At 37.6% G+C, this 21,953-nt stretch overlaps 1 protein-coding gene across 9 annotated transcripts in view; it reads left to right on the forward strand.

Moving 5' to 3' along the window:
* COL14A1 (collagen type XIV alpha 1 chain) overlaps positions 1-21,953 on the forward strand; it is a 115,208-nt gene that overhangs the window by 43,348 nt on the left and 49,907 nt on the right. For 7 of the 9 annotated variants that reach the window (XM_032132336.1, XM_032132328.1, XM_032132291.1 and 4 more), the window contains 11 exons: positions 1,891-2,036; positions 3,338-3,467; positions 6,630-6,769; positions 8,395-8,521; positions 9,483-9,622; positions 12,649-12,781; positions 13,917-13,988; positions 14,729-14,880; positions 18,729-18,858; positions 19,881-20,003; positions 21,325-21,474. In XM_032132336.1, the coding sequence (XP_031988227.1) occupies positions 1,891-2,036; positions 3,338-3,467; positions 6,630-6,769; positions 8,395-8,521; positions 9,483-9,622; positions 12,649-12,781; positions 13,917-13,988; positions 14,729-14,880; positions 18,729-18,858; positions 19,881-20,003; positions 21,325-21,474 (1,443 nt within the window). The remainder of the gene's footprint in view (positions 1-1,890; positions 2,037-3,337; positions 3,468-6,629; positions 6,770-8,394; positions 8,522-9,482; positions 9,623-12,648; positions 12,782-13,916; positions 13,989-14,728; positions 14,881-18,728; positions 18,859-19,880; positions 20,004-21,324; positions 21,475-21,953) is intronic. The other 2 variants (XM_032132300.1, XM_032132318.1) reach the window with 1 other exon arrangement.

Raw genomic sequence — 21,953 nt, forward strand, 5'->3', positions numbered from 1 at the left:
AAGTAGAACGTTTTGTGATTTAATAGTCACTTCTAACTTGAAATAAATATGAAATGTATTCACATTTTAATTTGCTAAAAACATATTTTTACCTGGTTTATTCCAGCTATTTTTAGTCGGTTTAATTTATCCCTAAGTTACCTGAATATTTGGATAGTCTGGTAACTGTCCAAGATGCAAACCAGCATTATCTACTAGATATTTATGTTTGAGATTCAGAGGTCTTCGGTTGAAAATTCCAGTATAAAACACCACATTTTATTTCCAGTCACCTCTTTGTCAATTTTTATGTATATTGCCACAGTATCTACCAGTTCCTATTGAGAATTAAAATGCAAGTCATAAGTTAGAGGATACTTTTCCCATAGATTTTTTAGAATCAAGATAAGGGGAAGGAGAGGTGATGGATACTCTCGCTGTGACCCTGGGGCAGTTTGAATAGGAATGAGACAATGTGATGCAAAGCAGCTTCAGGATATCTCAACATGTAGTTTCTGACTGTAGGTATCAGAAATGTGAGTGGAGCTCTGAGCAAGGAGACTGATGTACTTTTGAAAATGTTCATGGGTAGTGTCTCCCTATAATTAGAGAAATTGTGAGAATTCATGGAAATATAAATCAATACAAGAACAAGGGTTTAAATAGGATGGACGTAGGTTGTAAAAGGTTTGGAAGGGTAGATGGGGTAACCTGGAAGTGGAAACCTAAAGAGAAGTCTGGGTCGAAGTTTTGCCACCCTTTACAGACATGAGTGACAGACTGAGCGAACAGCCTAAATGAAAAAGAAAGGATGAGGCTGGCATGGTTCTGCTAGAGCTCTGTTAGAACATGTTGAACATAATGTAAGAGATATACTTGGAGATACCAACTTGACAGGGTGCAGCTTTTGCTTGGACGAGGAGATGAGAGAAGCTCTGTGACTGAAATTAGAATTTGTTCCTGAATATTTGTGTGCAGGTCAGATTCTTCAGAATTTCCAATAGGAAAAGTTTTGTATCAGTTAGCAATTGCCTTCTGTTTTTTCAGACCATTTCAGTCATTTTTGGGACTATTCTCAGTGTATAAATTCCAAAGAAGTCAAAGTTTCTTCATATCTCTCCATATTCATGCCTGAATATTTCTCCATATTCGTGCCTGAATATTTTTATGGGATTCATCAGTGATGTACCAGCAGTGGAGAGGCCATGGGATGTTACTCTGTGAGAGGAATAAAGTGAGGACAACCACAAAAGTGCGAAATGCTACTCTAAAGAGTTACAGAAATGCAGAGAAACATTTGGAAACCCAGATTGGTGCTATGATCTGGTATCAGTGCCTTAAATTCACAAGTAAACCTCCTTATATTGTTTGAATTTCACTCATCCTGCTCTTGCTTGCCAGGTTAGCATTTGCCATGATTTGCAATGGATGACCTTTCCCATATGTGCAAAATCCTACTGATATGGGCCTTGGTGCCAGTTTGGACAGTCCAGGCCTTAACAGGCAATAGTTTATAGCCACAATATTTTGATGTGTGCAGTGGGCTCATCCAGGGTTTTTCCAGGGTATTGTACCTCGTGGCTGTCACATCCATACTCTGGCTTGGGAGCTACTCCCAGAAAGAGTGTGGATGTGACTCCCTTAAAACTGCTACTGGTTCCTAATAGCAACTGTGCTGAAATGCTTTGTGAGGCATAAATCTGCCCTGGCATTAGCATTGGTTTGGGTTAGCATTTCCATGTTTCTTTAATTCTGGGTTCTTCTATGCACTTTTTTGTAGGATACAGACAGCACTTCCATGCCTGGAGAAAGCTGTATTCCTTTGTGTTTCCTGGGTAAAACAAACTGTTTGAATAACAGCTGGTTGTTCAAGTGAGACAACTGAAGTGTCTGTCTCTTGCTCCTCTGTAGTTGCCTTGCCAATGGCGTCGGATCTGCAGTTGTACGATGTGTCCCAGAGCAGCATGAGGGTGAGGTGGAATGGAGTCGTGGGTGCCACAGGTTACATGATCCTGTATGCTCCCCTCACAGAAGGATTGGCAGCAGATGAGAAGGAGGTGATGTATTGTGCTTTGATTTGAATAGCAGTTAGTAAAAAAATCAGTCTTTTAAAGAATAAACTAGTACATGTCCTTTAACCTCCAATGTGATCAGCAAATACTTGGGGTTTTTTCCATTACTTGATTAAGTACCGTATGTGTCACAGCCTATGAATAAAGTTCAAGTGACAGTTGGTTATTTTATGTAATTTTCATAAAAATGCAACAAATTTAACTGAATTTAAGTGACTCTTTTGAAATTTTATATAAAGTGATACTCTATCATCATATGGAACTAACACTTGGAGAAAATATCAAGTAAAACTAAGATATCTCCTAAGTGTGCTATCAGAAGAATATGAAGTTTAGCCTCTGTTCTCATCAGGGCCTTTAAATGTAAGTAAAATCTGTAGGTCTAAAAGAAAACCTTCATTGGTTTTCTTTTAGTTCTGTTCAACCTTTATTTTTAAATTTAAAAATAATGTCTTTCATCAAAAGTGATTTTAGAAGACCTTCTTTAAAAGGATAAGAAGGTGGGACAAGGTAAAGTCTAGTCTTCTGTCACTAACATAGTAAAACCAATGGAACTTCTGCCCTAGGATTTGAAAGTTTTTATGCTCAAGATTCTATATGTGTGGTTAAGGTTATGTACAACATCTGTCTCCAAGCAAGAACAATATAAAGCATGCAGGGACATGTGAACTTGTGAAGACGGCATGAAGCTGCTGAAAGCCGGCACAGACTTGTGCTCACTGCTAAAGCAGTGGCTGTGAGCACATAATTCTGTTAAAAATGGGGCCTCCCTGAGAACTGGCTGCTTCAGGAGGACTGAGCTTTACCCCAAAGAAATAAATACAGTCCATGTTAATGTGGCTCTCCATGAATAGGTGGAGGAGGAAAATACAAATAGCAACAAATCTGAGCCTGAGTGTGCCTAGAAATCAACTCCTCAGTGAGTTCATGTGCTTTTCAGATCTGTGACTGAAGATGAACCGAAGTGTAGAAGGGAATGGGAATAACAAAATGTAGACAGGAAAAGGCTGCTCATTCTGGGGAGGCATATTTTGTCATTGCTAATGTGATTAGTCGCTTTTAAAGTCCTTTTATCTATGTGTTGGCTTTTGGCTTTTTGAAAGTTTTAATCTTTTAATTATTATGCAAAATCTCAGTCTTGGGCAAAGCACTGCAGGCACAGTGTCACGCAAATGCTCAGCAGAACATTTGATCATGTATCTAATTTCAAGAGTTTAACTGGTATTATTCCTCATTATGAGCTAATTTGGAAATAATGCATCTTTTTTTATTCATGGTGATTTTAGATAAAGATTGGGGAGACCTCAACAGATCTCGAACTGGATGGACTGTTGCCAAATACAGAATATACAGTCACAGTTTATGCCATGTTTGGAGAAGAAGCTAGTGATCCCCTCACAGGACAAGAAACTACATGTAGGTAGCACAAATCTATATTCACTTCAGTGTTAATAAAACTTCAGAATGGTCTTTGCACCTATTAGAGCAGGCATCTGATTATCTGATTTGAACAATTGGGCAAGCTCTTTATGTAAGTTTCTCACTGTGGATACTTAATTTACAGAGGCTGAGGGTTTCTACAAAATTTGCAGCAGGATTGTGAACTTGTCTCTCTTGTTGGTAGTGATACTATGAATGCCCCTACTGATCTTGGTGAAATTACTGACAGTTTCCTGAACTTGCTGAAGGTGAATGACAGTCACCACGTAGGACTTACATTGATACTGTCTGTTTAGCCTCCTCTAGCTAGAGAACCAGGTGTGTATGTGAGCCTGCTCAGATGGAGAGAGTCATTCCTCTGGCTCAGTAGTAGTACAGACAGAAAAGAAGCAAAGAGAAGATTTCTGTCCAACCCCTGCTGCCTAACATCTGGTAAATGGAGGGTTGGAAAGTGCCTGTGCAGTCGTGATAGATGGTGTGTTTTTAATAAGCAGCAAGAATTTTGCCAGCTAAATTCTGTCCTCTACAAACTGTACACTGACTGTATGTCAGCTCTCTAAATAGTTCCAGCATTTTGAAGACAAAAGAATTGAAAATAAGCAACTGTGCTTCTGGGACCTTTCTGGGACTGCACTGAGTGACATCTCTATTGCGCCCAGCGGGGAAGTGAGTGAATCTTCTTGATTTGTGCTCCTGGCATGAGTAACCCAGTCAGGGTGAAAGTGACTTACATTTAATAAGTGAGAGAAGTTCAGGCATGCAAATTCTAGGAAAAAGAAACCCCAGAGCAATTCCTTGTAAGGTCAGGAAGCAATAGTGGAAGAAGCTCTAGGAATGGTGTTTGCTGGGTCTTCTCTAGGAGGACGGTTGTAGATAGACAAGTTCCAATAGCAAACTACTGCAGCCTGAGCATATTTGTTGACTTGAAACAGGTGTAGAAGATTCCTAACAAAAAGAATCAAATCTTTGGCTCTTTATCTCTCCCTCCCTTTCTCTGTCTCTTTATGCATTGCTCCTCATCTTGCACGGCCCCCAGTGCCCTTATCCCCCACCCTGGCTTTTGGTCAATATCTACTCAGTATCAGATTTTTATTTCTCATAAAAAGTAGTTTATGTAGTTGATGACTGTGCCAGCTTCAATTCACTTCATACCATATGATCTTGGAGAACGTGCAGCTCTAAACCTGGCTAACACATTGGATGGAAGATCACAAACAGATTCCAGATAAATTGGCACAAGCTGAGGTTTTTATGACACTGTCTGATCACAGAAGCTTGTAACATGTGTTAGTCAGCCCATCATCACTACTGCTGCTACTAGACCAGAATAAAAAAGAAACCCTAACTTCTCTGCAACCTTCATTTATTTTTAGGATGACACAATGGAGCCATCTCTGGTCTATAGTACTGTAATATGAAAGAAGATTGATACTGTCATATGCAGCTATTCAAATAAGCCCTCTGCTAGCAGGCTTTGGTGAATCAGGCAGTGGGGCAGTCTGGGAGGAAGAAAGCTCCTGGTGATCATGTGGGTGTTTAACAGTAATGTCTTACCTGTCCAGAATCTGATTTAAGCTTCTTTCTCTTATTTATTTTTTTTCCTTTCCTTTTCTTTTCTTACAGTGTGATTATTTCTGGCTTACAATTAATGAATAGGCTATCTGGTATTTTCTTCCTGGAGCATGTATCTGCCTGAAGAGTGATCTGCCAAATTTGCTGTAGTATTAGGTGTAGTATCTGATTATCTGTGTTTAGCGAATAATATTCTACACACTGTATCATCTTGGTTACTGTAGCAAAACCTTCCATATGCCAAACAGAGACATGCTCTGCAATCCCATTCTAGGGTGTAGTTTCATTTTGGGGCCGGGATTCATCCAAGACTCCCTATAAATATCACGTAAGTCTGGCACCAGGACTGTCTGGTTGAGAGCAGTGTTGTCAGGAGGTTGGTTCCAAGAGGAAAGAGCTGAGACTGATGCATTTTGTTCTATGACCTGGATGGTGGAATGAAGTGCATTCCACAACTGACAGAAAGTAGAAAGGAAAGCCAGCACGTGATACTCCCTTCACTAGACTCAGAGGAATATGGTGAATGCCAGAATGTGTGGCAAACCCATCTACTACAGTTCCAGTGTATTCCTGTCTTCTCTTTTCTCAGAGCCAAGTTGACTTCACTGTTCCTAAGCTGGTTGCAGTGTCTGGATTGATAAATGGCCTGGCTAAAGACCTCATGTAATATATGAGGCCTTTAAAATCTTTGCTTTTTCCCATGTGCTATTGTGTGAGGGAAGCAGCTTCTGAAGTGCTGATATTTATCTGTCCACGTGGACTGGTGAGGAGTGTGTGTGTGAGGGCAGGATGGATAGAGAAAGGTTTTATAATTCAGAGGAAAGTAGCAGATGTTGGACTAATACAGAACCTACTGCTGAGAGTAACAGACAGAACAAATTGCTTTCTGTGGTGTGACAGAAGTGGATGTAATCTGAGACTGTCTCCTGCATGACCTCATTTTCCTTCAGCTCTTGACAGTCAAGGAATATATAGCATAAAAGTACAGCTTTAGCTGGGGTTGTTGTTGGGAAACAGCTTAGGTTTCCAAACAGAAAGGTTAGACAGAGGTAAAAAATTAGCATCTTTGGAGATCTTCTAAGCTAGTTATGCTTTTTGGACAAATTTACCCTTATGTCAGGGTCTTTTAGGATTCAGAAAGGTTTTTGCCAAAATTCTACTCTCATGAAGTATTTTGGCTGGGATACATGTGAAAACCAAATGCATATAGGATAAAGATCTAGCTGGCTTAAATTAATACACAAATACAAACACAAATTTATTGCAAGTGTTGTGTAGGCTATGTCTTTATATGATATCTGCAATGAACAATATCATAATTTATTTCTTTTTCAGTATCAGTTGAGATGCATTTAGCAAATCTGAAAGTTCTGTTTCAGCAAAGAGCTATGCCCTTTTACCTGCCTTTAAGTATTTTTGTAGCTCCATTGATGTAGGTCTTTGAATAGAAATACTGATGATATAAATTTTTGAGTGGAAAATTATACTATTTACTTTTAAGACATGAAAAATTTCACAGCTAAAACCTGGGATCACTTTCATGGTTTTCTCTCTTTTCTTTTCAAGTGCCTCTAAGTCCACCAGCAAACTTGAAATTTTTTGATGTTGGGCACAATAGTGCTAAGCTAACATGGGATCCTGCTTCCAAAAATGTAAATGGCTATCGCATCATGTACGTTAAAACAGACGGAACAGAAACCAATGAGGTAAATTATTAGTACCACTTTTGCCATCTCAAACCTCCCCAAGCTTCTGTAATTATTAGGGGTAATGTTTATAAACAAAAGCTACTGTGCAAGCTCTAACAAAAGATTTGTGAGAGAATTCTTAAAATTGGTGTAAATAATAAAATAAAATAAGAGTTTCCTTAATATTGGATGTGCGTGTATGTGGAGGACAGTACTCTGAACAGTCTGGGGCACGTAAACTGAAGGAGACAGCTCAAGGGAACAGTGGTTTGCTAGGACCAGGATCTTGACTAAATGTATAGTGTAATATACTGTAGTATGGAAATATTTATTGTTTCAGTTAAGATAATAAAACTTTTGATGTATCACGTATCATGGACTCAAGCTCATTCAAAAAGACTCTGAAGGCTGCCACATTTTTGCAACAATTTGCTTTAATTATGTATTGAGAACTCTCTTCCTAGAAACAGGATTTGGCTTGAACAAAGTTCTAAGGCAATACCAAGATATTCTAACTTAGACTCTTATATTTAATAATTTGCAATATTTAGTTCTGCCTTGTTACTAAGGGTGCTTTATAATACCTTTTAGCAGCATAAATTCCGTGATAGAATGCAAAATGTGATGGAATGATTCATACAAATATTAATACAGAAATTTAAAAAAATACAGATTTTAAAAAAACCCCAATTGCAATAAGTGAGTTTGATTATTAAAACAGTCCAGATCCCTTAGGAAACAAGTTGTCATGGATAACTTGGCCCTCAATAAAAAGAAGTCTTTAATAGTAGTTATCTGTAATTACATTTCTTCGGTAACATACCTGGCCTTTCATCTGTATAAAGTGGAATATTTGTATTGAACCTGAAGAAACTGTTCCCAGCTTTAGAAGGGAGCATACCTGTTCAATGTTTTGTTTCTTTCTGCTAGGCCCCTTAAAATTTAAATTAGAAATAGTTTGACTTCTTCCTATTGATTACTCTTAGTATAGATAATATGCCTGACTGTACTGACCACAGTGGTATTTGAACATCTCAGGCTTGTTGTCGGAATGTAATGTGAGTGAATGTTCAGTTCCCTTTTCCTTTATGTCTGTTCAAAGAACAGGTGGCATGTTTTTGTTTGCTCTGCGCTGGTAGCATTTTCCCTGTGGTGCTGAGTTAATGTGGCACTGAACAGCTGGACTGATAAACTGTTTATACATCTTTGAGTTTTATGTCCCTGGCAAAGTCACTTAACTGCAGCCTGGAGAGAGAACAGACGAAACAAATGTTAAACATGATGGTTTTATGCAGTGATTGTCCATGATAAGAGGCTGGATTTAATAGCCCAAAAATCTCCTTCCTCTTCTGGGTTCCTGAACATGCAGTGCTGATGTTAGCTGGAGAGTTGGGCTTACCATGGCTGAATTCTCCTTTTCCATGGTTTGCCATAAGTGCAAAATTCTCCTCTTTTGTAGTTTGTCTATTTTAACTGATTTTGTCGGCTTTTATGGACCTGAGTCTATATTTGTTGGTAGTTTCACCAAATTTCTCTACTAATTGCTTGACATTCTCTTTCTGTATCATTAGTACCCAGAAGAATTTCAGACACTGATAATGTACTGTATGGTCAATATCTACTGCAAATCATGTTTTCTCTAGGTTGAAGTTGGTCGTGTTTCAACCCATACTCTGAAAAGTTTGGCACCCCTTACAGAGTATACTGTTGCTATTTTCTCCCTGTATGAGGAGGGACAATCTGAACCCCTTACTGGCAGCTTTACCACAAGTAAGTACTGCTGAACTTCTGAAGGCTTTCCAAGAAGAAATTTTATACTCTCTTACAGTACTGGAAAGTAAGATTAGTTACAGCAAATGTCTCTGGGTGTGAATTCAGATATATGGAATGCTTTCTGTTATTTTCATTGGTGTTTTTGGCTTCTTTGCTTCCTTACTGTGGGGCCAATTGCCTCTTTACTCACATGAGTAATCTCTTGACATCATGAAAACATCTCCACAGCTTTCTGAAGAATTTTTCAGTATGATGGCATTTTTATCTCCAGATGAAGTGTGATGAGTTTTGAATCGTACATTTAACCAGTGAACTATCCAGGCTCTAGGGGGTAGAACCTTACATATGTATAGAGGAACTACATCAAAAGGAGAAAATATAAGGCATTCAAAGTTCCTGTAGATTGTTTAATACAGTTATAGTTTCTGTAACTGTATTTCTGCATTAAACAAATGGCTGATGACACATATTAATGCTTTCCAACATAACAATGGGAAGAGAAGGAAGGGAAGGGAGGAAAGAGAAAGGTGAGGTGGAAGAGGAAGGGAGAACATACATGTATGGACCAAGAGGGTGACACATGCAAAGTGAAAATGGAAGCGCAGAGTCTGAAAAGGGCAGAGATTGGGACTTTGCTTTGAGGTACAAGAAAAGAGCCTGGTGCACAGAGCTCTCAGCAAAGGAGATGGACTTAGGGTTGCATGCAGCTCCTTCAGTGGAGAGAGGACAAGGAGGCCTGTCCAGTTAGAATAAAGAGGAACTCCCCTCCTTGAACTACAAAACTACTTTCCTAAGAACAAATAAGTGGGCAAAGAATTCTGTAGTGCCTTTGTTTTCTACCTCCCATGTTATACTCTTTTAGCAAACTGCAAGTAAAATGTATGTGCCTAATCTTGCCATCTATGGAAGTCTCAGAGGATAATTCACTCTCAGTTTTCTTGTGTGTAATATTTTCCAGAAAGAGTTCCAGCTCCCCAGCATTTGGAAATTGATGAATCATCAACAGATAGTTTCAGGGTCAGCTGGAAGCCCACCTCATCAGATATTGCTTTTTACAGATTGGCATGGATTCCTTTGGATGGGGGAGAATCTGAGGAGGTAGGTTGCCTTGACATTCTGAGGTGGTGAAAAGGAAGAGAGAATTCCATTCTCAGGACACTTATGCTGCAACTTCTGTTAATTAAATATGGCAAATTGACTCACAGATAAATCTGTCCCACTGCAAAGCTCTCTAAACAAAAATTAAACAAATATTCTAGGGTTTTTTTTAAGAGAAAGTGAGGAAAGAAGAGATATTTTGTGAAAAATTACTCTAATCTGTAATGTGCCAACAGCCATAGAACTAGCACTGTTGTTTGGGGCCACTTCAGTTTTTAGAGGTTCATGTTCTTTACTTTGATGTGAAAATGATGCTGGTAGCTGAGCCAGAGTAGTGATATCCTCACGTAAAGCTCCAAATTTATCTAAAGTGCTGGCCACAGCAAAATTGCTTCTGAAGCTTTATTTATGTAACATTACAAAGGGAAAATATGTACACATAGTAAATTTATTAAATTGTTCATCTATTCCTCTTTATGTTTCTTTCTCTTTTTTCCCCCTCATGCTGTATTTTCTGCATTAACCCCAAGTACGTCTTGTCCACAGTACCCTTTCCATCAGTCTAAATTTTAAAATTATTTTTCATCCCTTTAGCTTTTCCTTTTTAATTTTCTTTTTGGAAGTAGAAAGACAGACACTTTCTCTCCTTTCCCAAATTTTCATAGTCTGTCTCATTTCTTCTTTTTCTTTATTAACTCATTATTTTGGCTTCTTTTGTATTTAGTCTTTAGAGACTCACAAATATCCTGCTCTCTTGGCATCAGCAGTGTGTGGGGAGGCCACATCTGCAAGCTGTTTATCTGGGTACAGAACTCAGGGGGAAAGATGACATTTCCCACCTGGCCCTAGGTTTCATGCATCGTTTAGTCATCCATTAGGGCAGAAAGTAGTCATTTTAGCTTAGGTTATGTGTCATTTTTTCTGTAAATTTAGCTTAGCCTGATTCTTTTTCTCCCATTCACCTAGTGAGAGGTAGTCATGCAAGAAAGAGAGAAATTAGATGAGTGAGCAGGGAAAAGAAGGAGTTGGCAGATGAGTGAGTGGACACAGGTCGTCCACTAGCAGTTTCTTCTCTAGTAGATGAACTGATTTGTTTCTATTTAGGTTCCAGTGAGTAGCTGCCAGTGAAAGTCTTTAAGCCACTTTTTAAAGTGAGATTTGAGGTATCTGTATTCTTTCAGTGTGAGAATAAATTATCAAGAGATATTTGAACTGCTAAAGTTCTACTTGTTCATTTTATTCCCTAAGAACTGCTGGAGGCTCTAATATTTTAGAATGTTGAAATATTAAAAATGCCTGAGCTGCTTTCTTGTTCTCCTTGCATGACCTCCCTAATGGGGTCAGGCCTAGGATAGCACAATACCTCCAGGCTGTTGCTTCTCTAAGCTTCTTTCCCAGCTAAGTGATCAGTCATGCAGACAAAGGACATGCACTCCCTCTCTCTTTCTCCCAAGACCCAACTTACCAATTAGCTGAGTGGGGTCAGGGGACGGTGGTTAATTACACACCTCTCATCTCACTTCACCCACTCTGCTGATGGGTGAGGAGCATTCAGTTGGGTGCTAGCACTAAAAAGCCAGAATAAATTTAAGAGTGACCTTTTATTTCTAGGTTACAGTAGAGAATGCATGCTGTTGTGTGCTTGTTGCTGCTATTTGTCTTGCTCACTTGAAAGTTCAGCACTTTGTGTTGTTTTTTTGTAGGCTACATTAGCAGGGAGGGGTGGGTAAAGGAAGTGATGCTTCAGAAAGTATGCCAAAGTTACTTGTAAAACAGTAATTATGCATAGATATTTTATAATGATTTGATACACAGCTAGAGGCACTGGGGAATTGAAAAGGAAGGCATTACATGTATCTACTTAGAACACAGCTAGATTCACTCAAAGCTTGTTCCTGAAATTTTCCCAAGAAACTCTGTGCCAGAAAGTGTGCAGCATGGGATGCCTGATTCATTACTTGATAGCTGTAGAAGACAGGGCCCCAGTTCATTTCTTTCTGCTTTTGTTTTTTGTATTTGAGTTCAGAAGGTCTGTGATGGTGTTATGGGTCCCTTTTTCCCAAGACCAACTCAGGAAATCTCCTGTGGTAGTTAAAAGAATGAAGTGTGATTCACTGTTTCTGTGAACTTCTGTGGCAGATTTTATGCAGGACATATTTATTGTTTGATTTCCATTATAAGTCTAACTTTGATGTTGTGTATACAGTGGCCACCTTTAAAAACTTGTCAGGGTTAACCTAGAGAAAGGTTGTTTTATTGTAGTGTCTGCCTGTGTAACCTGAAAACAATTCCCAAAACTGCTCAGCCCATTTCACCAGTATTACTGCTCAGGCTCCTGTATCTCCTGTTTTAGTCCCTTTCATTCCAGCTCCTCGCCATTTGGTGATCCCTTCCAATAAAATAAATGAAAGACACAAGAATCTGAAGTGAAACCTGCTTACAGTTCACATTGCACATGTCAGTCTTCTGCTGCTGTCATAACTAGAAATGAGGAGAATTATTATTTAAAAGTTCACACCATATAGCAAACTAATCATCAGCACATCTCTCCTAATCCTCAAGTCTGAAGCAGGTGTTCTTCCAAGTTGCATTCAGAAGTGTGGAACCATAACTGAGATTACAGTTTTGTTATTGAAACAGCCTTTTATAAGGCAGGGGAGATACTGATTACATTTGTCATAACAATGTTTGAATGGCAGAAATATGAATGGAAGTTAATCTATCCTGTTATGCTGTTCTTATTGATAAATGTTTTGAATTGTAGTGATTTTTCAAAAAAAAAAAAAGCATATGGTCAGCTTTAGCAATTAATTAGTTGTGGGTGAAAGCATAATACTACACATTTTAAATATTATTAAGTGTTTTTTCCAGAGGTACTCTGGGATATTAATAAATTTTTGGGCAGATCTGAGTGTAGATTTCATTTATTTTAAAGGAGAATCGATTTTCCTTCTTTCATTTCAGTCAATTCATGTAAAATAATGAGATGCAGAACTGATATTCTTCAATCTTGCTGTGTAACTTAGGTTGTCATAAATGGAGATGCAGACAGTCATGTTATAGAGGGTCTGTTGCCCGACACAGAATATGAAGTTTCTCTGCTGGCAGTTTTTGATGATGAAAGTGAAAGCGAAGTTGTTGCTATTCTTGGAGCTACATGTAAGACAAACTCTTGATTGTAATTTTTAAAAACGTTTAAGTGATTTAAATTTTATACATATATAAACACAGTTCATTCTTGGGTAGCTATAATATTGAAGAACATGGTGGTTTAGCACCAGGGATTCACTGACTAGCTTTTGCTTTTCTTACTTAATTATGTGGTAGATGGTATTGAATTGAAATACTGATTTGGCTCCCTATCTGAGCTGTGGTATTAATAACCTCTGGATCTGGGTAGATGTGCTCCATCCTGCATTTTAATATTTAGTCTTTGAACGGGATTCCTTATGAGAAGATATATCAGATTTTGGAAGGGATGTGTGTTAAATGTTTTAAAGGAAATAATTTACAGGAATTTCATTTGTTTGGCATTTTCAATATATCCTTTTCTTATTTATGTAATTTATACTCACTAGAGGTGAACTCACTCTTGTCTGAAATAATGGTCCAAAAGTCTTACACAGGCTTCCTGTGAAACTGACATGAAAGTAACAAATATAAAACTTGATAATCATGTCCAGCTTGTTTCATAGTTTATTATCAAAACACTACCCTGTATTTCAGGAAGATTGCTCTATTCTCTTTTTATAGATATGAATTGGATAAGTAAACAACTGTATTTCTTAGGTATAAATTCTAAATTTTTTTTTTTTTTAGTAATTTAACTGCAGTCTTAATTCTAATTCTTCTGTTAAGACAAGAAGCCCATACCCATCCAAATCATGCTAATAATTCCCAATGTTGCTGAGTGTACTTTGTGTTTTTTACTTGGACAGAAGTAAAACACCCCTAAAAAACTTTCAATTTAATTAATCTGACAACCTTAACAAATGGTCAAAGTGGAAGTCTATTGTGCATAGTTCAGCCAGAAATCTGTGAAAATATATGCATTCTTATTTGATTACACAGTTTATAATTGTTTTATCTGCACATCTAAGTGCTAATCCTGCAAATATATGTGCCTAAAGTAAACTAAATGAATAATTCCCTTGTAGGCTCTGAAATGTCTGAAGTGTGTGGGATACTTGTAGGTGTCAGCACATAGTGTCATTGTCATAGTTAGAAATACAAGAAAAATACTGTGACTTCCATGTTTTGTCGAGCTGTTAGTGAGCTGAGCCCTGTTTTTCAGCTGCAAGTGCTACCACGGTACCTACTGCGGTGACTACCACCAGTGTCTCAACCTCCGAGCCCACCACAGCAGGTAAGCAGAGCAAATGCCAGCAGCTGAAATGCTGAGTGCAAAGCACTAAGGCTCCCCACAGGCACCTCTAGGGTTGGGGGCAGAGCTGTGATGCTGCTGAGGAGCTGATGTTCCTGAAGGGGAGGCACATCACTGCTATAAGGTTCACACTGTCCTGTTCTGCACCCCTGTTCTGCGTGTGGCCAACCTCCTGCATGAGCCATGCATGGGTGAGGAGCCAACCCCTTACACAGGGTAGGGACTCTGAATGGTACCAGTGGTATTACTTAGGAGTACAGAGACTACTTTGGAAAATTCCCCTACCATTTCTCTTTCCCTTTATAAATTTGAGCTTGGAAACTCTTCAGAATTTTGTTTAGTTTTGAGTGTTCTCTTTCTTTTCCCTGTAATTAGACAATTGACTTTGAAGGAGCAGTATTTCTGGATTATTTCTCTTCTGTAACATTCTAGCTTGGATTATTTTAAAGCTCCGTAAGATGAGCAGATAAACAAAGCAGATGGGATAATATATGTTAATGGAAGTATAGGATGACTCTTATTTTAATAAGTGCTTGGAGTTTTTATATTATTAAGCCCAAATATGACTGAACTATATGGTTTTGCCCCACTATGGATCTTCAGAGCCACCATGATTTCAGTAGAGCTTGCAGCTGCTTGGTGATAATCAGCACAATATAAAAATTATATTAAATCTAAAAACAATAATTGAGAAAATACTGAATAAATATTTCTGGATTTAGTTTTTCGAACAGGAGTCAGAAACCTTGTCATAGATGATGAAACAACCTCAAGTCTGAGGGTGACGTGGGACATTTCAGACTACAGTGTTCAGCAGTTCAGAGTGACCTATCTCACTGCAGAAGGTGACCGTGCTGAGGAAGCGGTAAGAATGGTCTGTATGGATTTTGTAATTGCCTTCATAAGCTTATTTAATAGTTGCTAAGACATGATATCTTCTTATATGACAGTTTTGTTGCAATTAGTAAAGGATCTGTACTTGGTATTACTGTGAGCTTGAACTTCAAAGTTCTAATCGTACAGCACCTGTGGCACTGCAGGCAACAGCAGAGAAATGTAAGATCAAGGCCCAGTCACACAGATGTTTAATGAGCTCACAGTTAAAAGAGGAGCTGGCTGACCTCTTTTTCCTGTATTTTTTAATTCATACAAGTTGGGGTTTTTATTTTTAATTTAACTTTAATTTACTCCTAGGCATTTTTCTATCTTGAGATTGTGTTTTAATGACACTTAAATGTTTGTACAGGACAGTCTTAAGCAATTTTTGTTTTCCTTCAGCAATTCTTCTCTTCTCTCTTCTCTTCTCTTCCTCTTCCTCTTCCTCTTCCTCTTCCTCTTCCTCTTCCTCTTCCTCTTCCTCTTCCTCTTCTCCTCTCCCCTCCCCTCCCCTCCCCTCCCCTCCCCTCCCCTCCCCTCCCCTCATGTTATGCTAAAGTAATGTAAATAAAGTTCAAATATAGAGTTTTCATACTTCTCATTAACCTGTCACAATAAGGACAGCACTTCTTAATCTAAGTGCCTGAGAATATTTGGCATTTTCCAATACCATGTGATGATCAAAATTAAAGTTGTCCTACACAGAAAAATATCTGGCCATCAAGATTTTGGAAAATACTTGAAAGAATGAAAAGTACTGCATGAAGTCTTTCAAGCATATAGCAAACAAACCAAAACAAACACCCTTCCCCCCCAAAATAAGAAGCCCAAGCTCCATTATTTTAAGATTTCACAAATTTTGATATACTTTCAGAAGTCAGTGAAGCCAAGTGCCTTTTTAATTTTTTTTTAAGTCGGTGAAAACTTAGTATTACAGTGCTTGGTTTCCACAAAATCTGTTATAAAATTTTTGGATGTCTTCATGTAGGTACATTTAAAAGATTAAATTGTATTTCAAGGTTATTTTTTTAGTAAATAGCTCAGAATGCAAAAATATTCCCTATCATTCTCCTTCTGTGTCTGCCACTTGACTCACTTCTTTTCATAGGGCAAAACCCATATTAAAAATGTGGGTTTTCTTTTTGATTTCTAGCAGCTGACTTTTTAGCCCTATATCAGAATATTTCAATAAAAAATATTAAGAGGAGTTGAATATATTTTTTCTAGGAAAATATGAATCTGTCTTTTTCCATTTTAGTTTTGTTCAACTTTTATGAGACCCTGCTGGAAACTTACTTTTTAACAATCTCTTTCAATTATAACTTGAAAATGAATTTCCAGTGTAAGGGTGTCTTTTGGATTAGGAAACATGCTTTATGAACTTGCCCCAACTATATGTTAGTATAGTATATAATAGAGTGGAAAACTTGCACAGCATAATGGTACAAACTGTACTATTCTTCTGAGAAGAACCCAAATTTTCTGAAATTCAGATCCCAGATTTACTGTTTCAGCTCTCTAGTTCAGTTGGATGGTATAAATGTCATTCTGCTTTAGTATTTAATGACTATTATATTAAAATGAAATTAAAACTGTAGGAAAAATATTAAAATTGTGTCTATCAGAAGGATATTAGAGCTGACTCAAAAAGCTCATTAAAGAAAATTATAAAACTGTATGATTAGGTACATATCTTGGCTCTATTTCCATGAATTATTTAATTTTAAGTACGCTCTCAAGCCTTATTATCTTTGGTCACAATTCAACAAACAGATTAACCACGTTTCATCTTTGAAATTAATCACGTGCATAAATACTTCGCTGAAAAAAGAATTGTGTAAGATTATACTTAGAATTAAGCACATTTTAATGGAAGGAATGTACTTTATCATGTGGCGTCAGGTACCTGAGAGGTGCACAACAGATGTCAATAAAACAACACAGATATTCAATTTTAGGGAGTGTTTATTTACTTAAGTACATTTTTAGGCAGAACCCAAAAGTTTTGTGCAATTTGGGCTTACATGTACTATAGCGTGACAGTTCTCTGGTGAATGCTTAAGTTTTTTGGCTCTAATTTCAGTGATATAAGTTTCAGTTATTCCTCCCTTTCCATAAAAATATTAATAAGCTGTATAATTCTTGATGCAATTGGCTGAAAATCAGGGACTAGAAAATGTAATAGAATACAGAAGGGTCAAGCTCTAAATTGCATGTGTTCTTGGGTGTGCTGTACATGCTGCAAAGATCACATTTTTTCTCTTCTTTAAAGCCAAAAATGTTTTTCACTGCTGAAAACTGTAGTGGTCTGTAGAAGATTATGCACATGTGATGAGGAGAGAGTTCTCAATGCTTGCATCCCCTATCCTAAAAAACTCAAAAAATTGGTTGGATTTTTTCAGAAACTTAGTTTGTGTGTTTTGAATGTATGTGTATGGAAGAGGAACATGGAAATCTTTCATGAACATTTATTAATGGTTTAAGTCCAGTTTTGATCAAAGAATGAAGCACTTTGACAAGTCTCAACACCTGGGTGCACTAGATAAGTTTCCTTCTTTGTATCACTTGCCAAAACTAGAAGTAGTTTGAATATATCCTGGAGTGCTAAAACTGGTGAGACTTTCTTGAGCCTATGCTTCAAAACTTTGCCATCATCACATGCATCAGTCTTCTTTGAAACAACAAAACACTTTTATGGACTTTCTGCTTTTCGCCTGTGAGTTTAAAGGGCTTATGCTTCTCTCAACTTCTTGCCAAGTATGTGTAGTTGCTGGCTCAGGTGATAGGTGATAGGTAATATCACACAATGGACATGAGCCAGGGAATGTCCAAAATGTGACTTTGGTGGGACTTGCTTCCAACAGCATCACTTCAGAGCACAGGTCTCTGCACAGGAAACATAGGACTAGCTTCTCTTTTTTACCATGCCCACACCATGTGCTGTAAGTGGCTCCCATACTGGCTTTGGAAGCTCTCTGAGATTAAATTTTACTGGCAAGTTAAGTGATTGCAAGGCTTTGCTTGGCACTCCTACCACCACTGTTGTGATATTGGTTTTTGAGGCTCTGGCTAAAATACAGCAATCTATTGAAGAGTTTTAGATCTAGCTGCATATAGGGAAACCTTTCATTGTGCTTAATTCAGCAGGTTGAAACATACTCTGGAACCAAAACTGCCCAGAGGAATTTCTACAGCTGCTCTACTACCAGGTTGCCTGGTTGGACTTCTCTTGCAGATCTCCCATGTTTCATGGCAGTTTGGGATCCTGTGGGATTTGTGGGATGTAATCCTACTTCCTGTCCTAAATAGCTACCTTCATTTGCTTGTCTCCAGACTAGATGCAGACAAGACAAACATGTTTTATTCCTGCTTGCTCACTTCAATGCTTCCCGATCTCATAAATTGATTTTCCTTCCTCCCAGGGAAGGAGGATTTGTTGTCTCCAAAGAATAAAACAATCAACCTTTATTAATGAGCTTCAGAAAATCTAAAAATGTCTAGAATGAGTACAACAAGAGTATATATTTTGTCTGTACAGTAAAATAGTTAAAATACTCACGGTCCAAACATTACCAGTGGTTTATGGAGCTGCAGCGGCTTATAGGTTTAATATAAATCGGTGTTATACCATAAGAACAATTCCTTTATTTTGCTTTGGTATAACAGTAGATCTGTTAAAAGGGTGGATAATGTAGTGATTTTATTTTACTGCAGAGCATCAATAGTATTTGAAAATGCAAGGTATACAGCAATGCCGGTGGAATGTGTTGTCACTGACTATGTAAGATAAAATGGTTTGGCTCTAGTCATTAAGCTTGATTGTTTCTCTGTTTTCTGACCCTCCAGGTAATGGTGCCCGGCAGACAAAACACTCTTGTACTTCACCCTCTGCTGTCTGATACAGAATACAAAGTTACAATAACCCCCATCTATTCTGATGGGGAAGGAGTCAGTATCTCAGCTCCTGGAAAAACCTGTAAGTACAAACTTTCCGCCTGTCTTTGGCCAGGATATGCATGAATAAAGACTTACTCTTGTGGCCCTTTTTCCTTGGCTGTAGGAATGTACTTTAGTATAAATGGGGGCTTATTTTGCATTACTTATATGACCTGAACTTTAAATTAATCTCAGTTGATTGATTTATAAACAATGGGTTTCTCCTAACTGACAAGCTGTATTTTATATTCAAATACTCTGAGTTTGCAGAAACTTGTTCAGTTATAAAGCTGGTAAATCCTTGATAACTAGCCCACCAAGGGCAAGCCAACTAATACAGGAAGTAAAGTAAACAAAGCCTGATGAGATGCTATCAAACCACCCATTGTACTGTTAGATTTTCTTTTGTGTGAGATCATTACTTTCTAAGGGTCATTAGAAATGCTGCTGAACTTTTTATAAAAGTGATTGCATTATCTCCAGAGTTCTGACCAAGTACCAAAAGGTTACTCATCTGTAGCTTAAGCTTTTTCTCTACTGTATGTTGTAAAAAATCCTTTCATTGTGCACTTGTAGTCATGATAGTATAATTTTATTTAATTATTCTCCTAATTTACATAATTTGTCTTAATTGAAGTGCTATTTATGCAGAGACTTAAATCACTTGTAAATAATCCCTTTGATTCCATTCTACAGGATTAAGTGTTCAAAAGAGCATGATTTGTACATTAAAAACTTTAGTGCACTTGTATTGGAAGAAACTATACAATGTATAATTATCTCTAAGTTATTTTGCAGTTTTAGGAAACAAAAGTTTTTTTTAAAAAAATGTAGGGACAAAGTTTGGAATTAATTCAAATATTCATTGTTTGTTCATCAAAGTTTGTAGTTAATCCACTGAGTAATGCAAAGGATGAATTTGATTAAGGGTTTCATCCTAGTAGTTTTACCTGTAAATCTGAGAGTACTGGGTATCACAGTCTTTTTATTTGCATATCTTGATTTTTCTGTATGAGCTTGTATGAGATAAACTTGTAAAAACCCAGTTTGGTTTCCTTTTAGTGCCCCTGTCTGCTCCTAGGAACTTACGTGTCTCAGATGAGTGGTACAACAGATTACGTATCAGCTGGGATGCCCCACCATCAGCAACAATGGGTTACAGGGTTGTCTACAAACCTGTCAACAGTGAGTTTTTAGACTAATTTTTCTGTGATCACTTCTGAGTGGACATCATCTTTTGCTCAATTTTGTTCTTAAATTTATCAGTTGCAGTTACAGCCTTGAAAGTGTTAACTTTGGTGTCTCATTTTTGAATATGAAAGTTTCATAATCACAGAATGATGCAAGTTTGAGAGGATCTCTGGAGATCATCTGGTCCAACTCCCTGAACAAAACAGGACCAGCTTGAAACAGGTTTTGCTGGACCCTATCTAGTCAAGTTTATAGTATCTCTGAGGATGGAGATTTTAAAACTGCTCTACGAATCTCTTCCAGTTTTTGACTACTGTCACTGGAAGTATCTTTGCTAATATATAATAAAAATTTCCCATGTTACAAAATTTGTCTTTTCTCTCCTACATTTTCCTGTTTGCCTCAGAAGACATTCTGTCTTGATCTTCTCTACCACCTTGCATGAGGAGCTATAGGCAGCAGCAGATTTCCCCTTAGACTTCCCATCCTAAAGCTGATTAATTCCAGCTCTTTCAGTCTGTGTTTTTACATCATTTTACCATGACTCTGTTTCAGAGACTACATTTGCTTTCTTCATATTCCTGTCTTCTGTATTCTCCTACTCAACTTCCTTCCCCTCACAACACAAGGTTTTCATTTCTTCTCAGACACTTGACATTTTATTCGTTGTCCATTTTGTGAGTGCTGCATCCTTTGCCCACCTGTACATTGTAGCAGACAAGACATCCAGAATCTTTCAAATTTCTTTAGAAAAACAGGGTCCTCTATTGACAGCAAATCACAGATGTGTGACTGTTAAGGGACTAAAATACTGTCCAAAGACAATACTGCTGCCCGGTTTCTGATATGTATCCAGAACAACTAGGGGAGGTGATGAAGGAGCTGTTTGCTGTTCTGATTTGGGGAAGTTTCATTCTTTTCTATTTTCATTATCATTTTTGCACAGTATTAAATGATGCTGTTGTATAAGCAGCCCTGAGGGACTGTAGTGCTGGCTGGCATCCGCTGTCCCCCCTGTTGGTCCTGGCACACAATCAAACTGGGGAGATATTTGGCTGCCTATTTAGAGCAGTAGTAAGTCACTGAAGCAGAACAAAAGGGTCTTAACAGATGCCAGTGTCTAGCTCTGCCTTAATGAATCCCACTGCTGAATTTCCCAAGTGTGTTATGTCTTCTATCCATGCAAGATTGAGGAGTATGTCTTTGTATTTGTGTATGGTTAAAATAAAAATCCAACCCCAAAAAACCCCAGCAAAATATAGCAGTAACTTTAGGAACACGTGTAATTTTTTCTGATTTATTTCATTTTTTGCAGCTCCTGGTCCTGCATTGGAGACCTTTGTAGGAGATGATATTAATACTATTCTCATTCTAAATCTCTTCAGTGGAACAGAGTACAGTGTTAAAGTATTTGCTTCATACTCAACAGGCTTCAGTGATGCCCTAACAGGCGTGGCCAAAACCTGTAAGAATGATTTCATGCTGTTCAGGTCTCTACAGACCAGCTTTCCTTACAACTATGGCTTTCTGCAGCTCCCTGAATAAATTTTCATGTGGAAGACTTTCTCAGTTATGTGCAAACTGATTTCCTGAAATGAAATTCTCTCTTTCTTTGAGACTATACCAGGCTTTAAAGTGATCTGCTGGACATTAGCAAGACAGGAATCATAAAGCAGATATTATTCAACAGCCAAAAATATATTTGCTTAGTAGTAGATGTAAATTTTCTTAATTAAAAGTCTATTTAGTGTAATATTTCTAGCTCCATATATATAAAAGATTATTTGCTCTTTATATAGCTAAAGCTCAGTTTTAAATTCAATTTTGACAGAAATGCTGGTGTTACTATGATAATTTTATACTTACTGTAATAACTGAACTTTTTAGCAGCGTTCATTATTTAGTCTTAAGTAAATTGCCTACAGCTCTAAACTTTTGTTTTAA

The sequence above is a fragment of the Corvus moneduloides genome, chromosome 1, assembly GCF_009650955.1.
Source record: "Corvus moneduloides isolate bCorMon1 chromosome 1, bCorMon1.pri, whole genome shotgun sequence".
In the NCBI taxonomy this organism is placed as follows: Eukaryota; Metazoa; Chordata; class Aves; order Passeriformes; family Corvidae; genus Corvus; species Corvus moneduloides.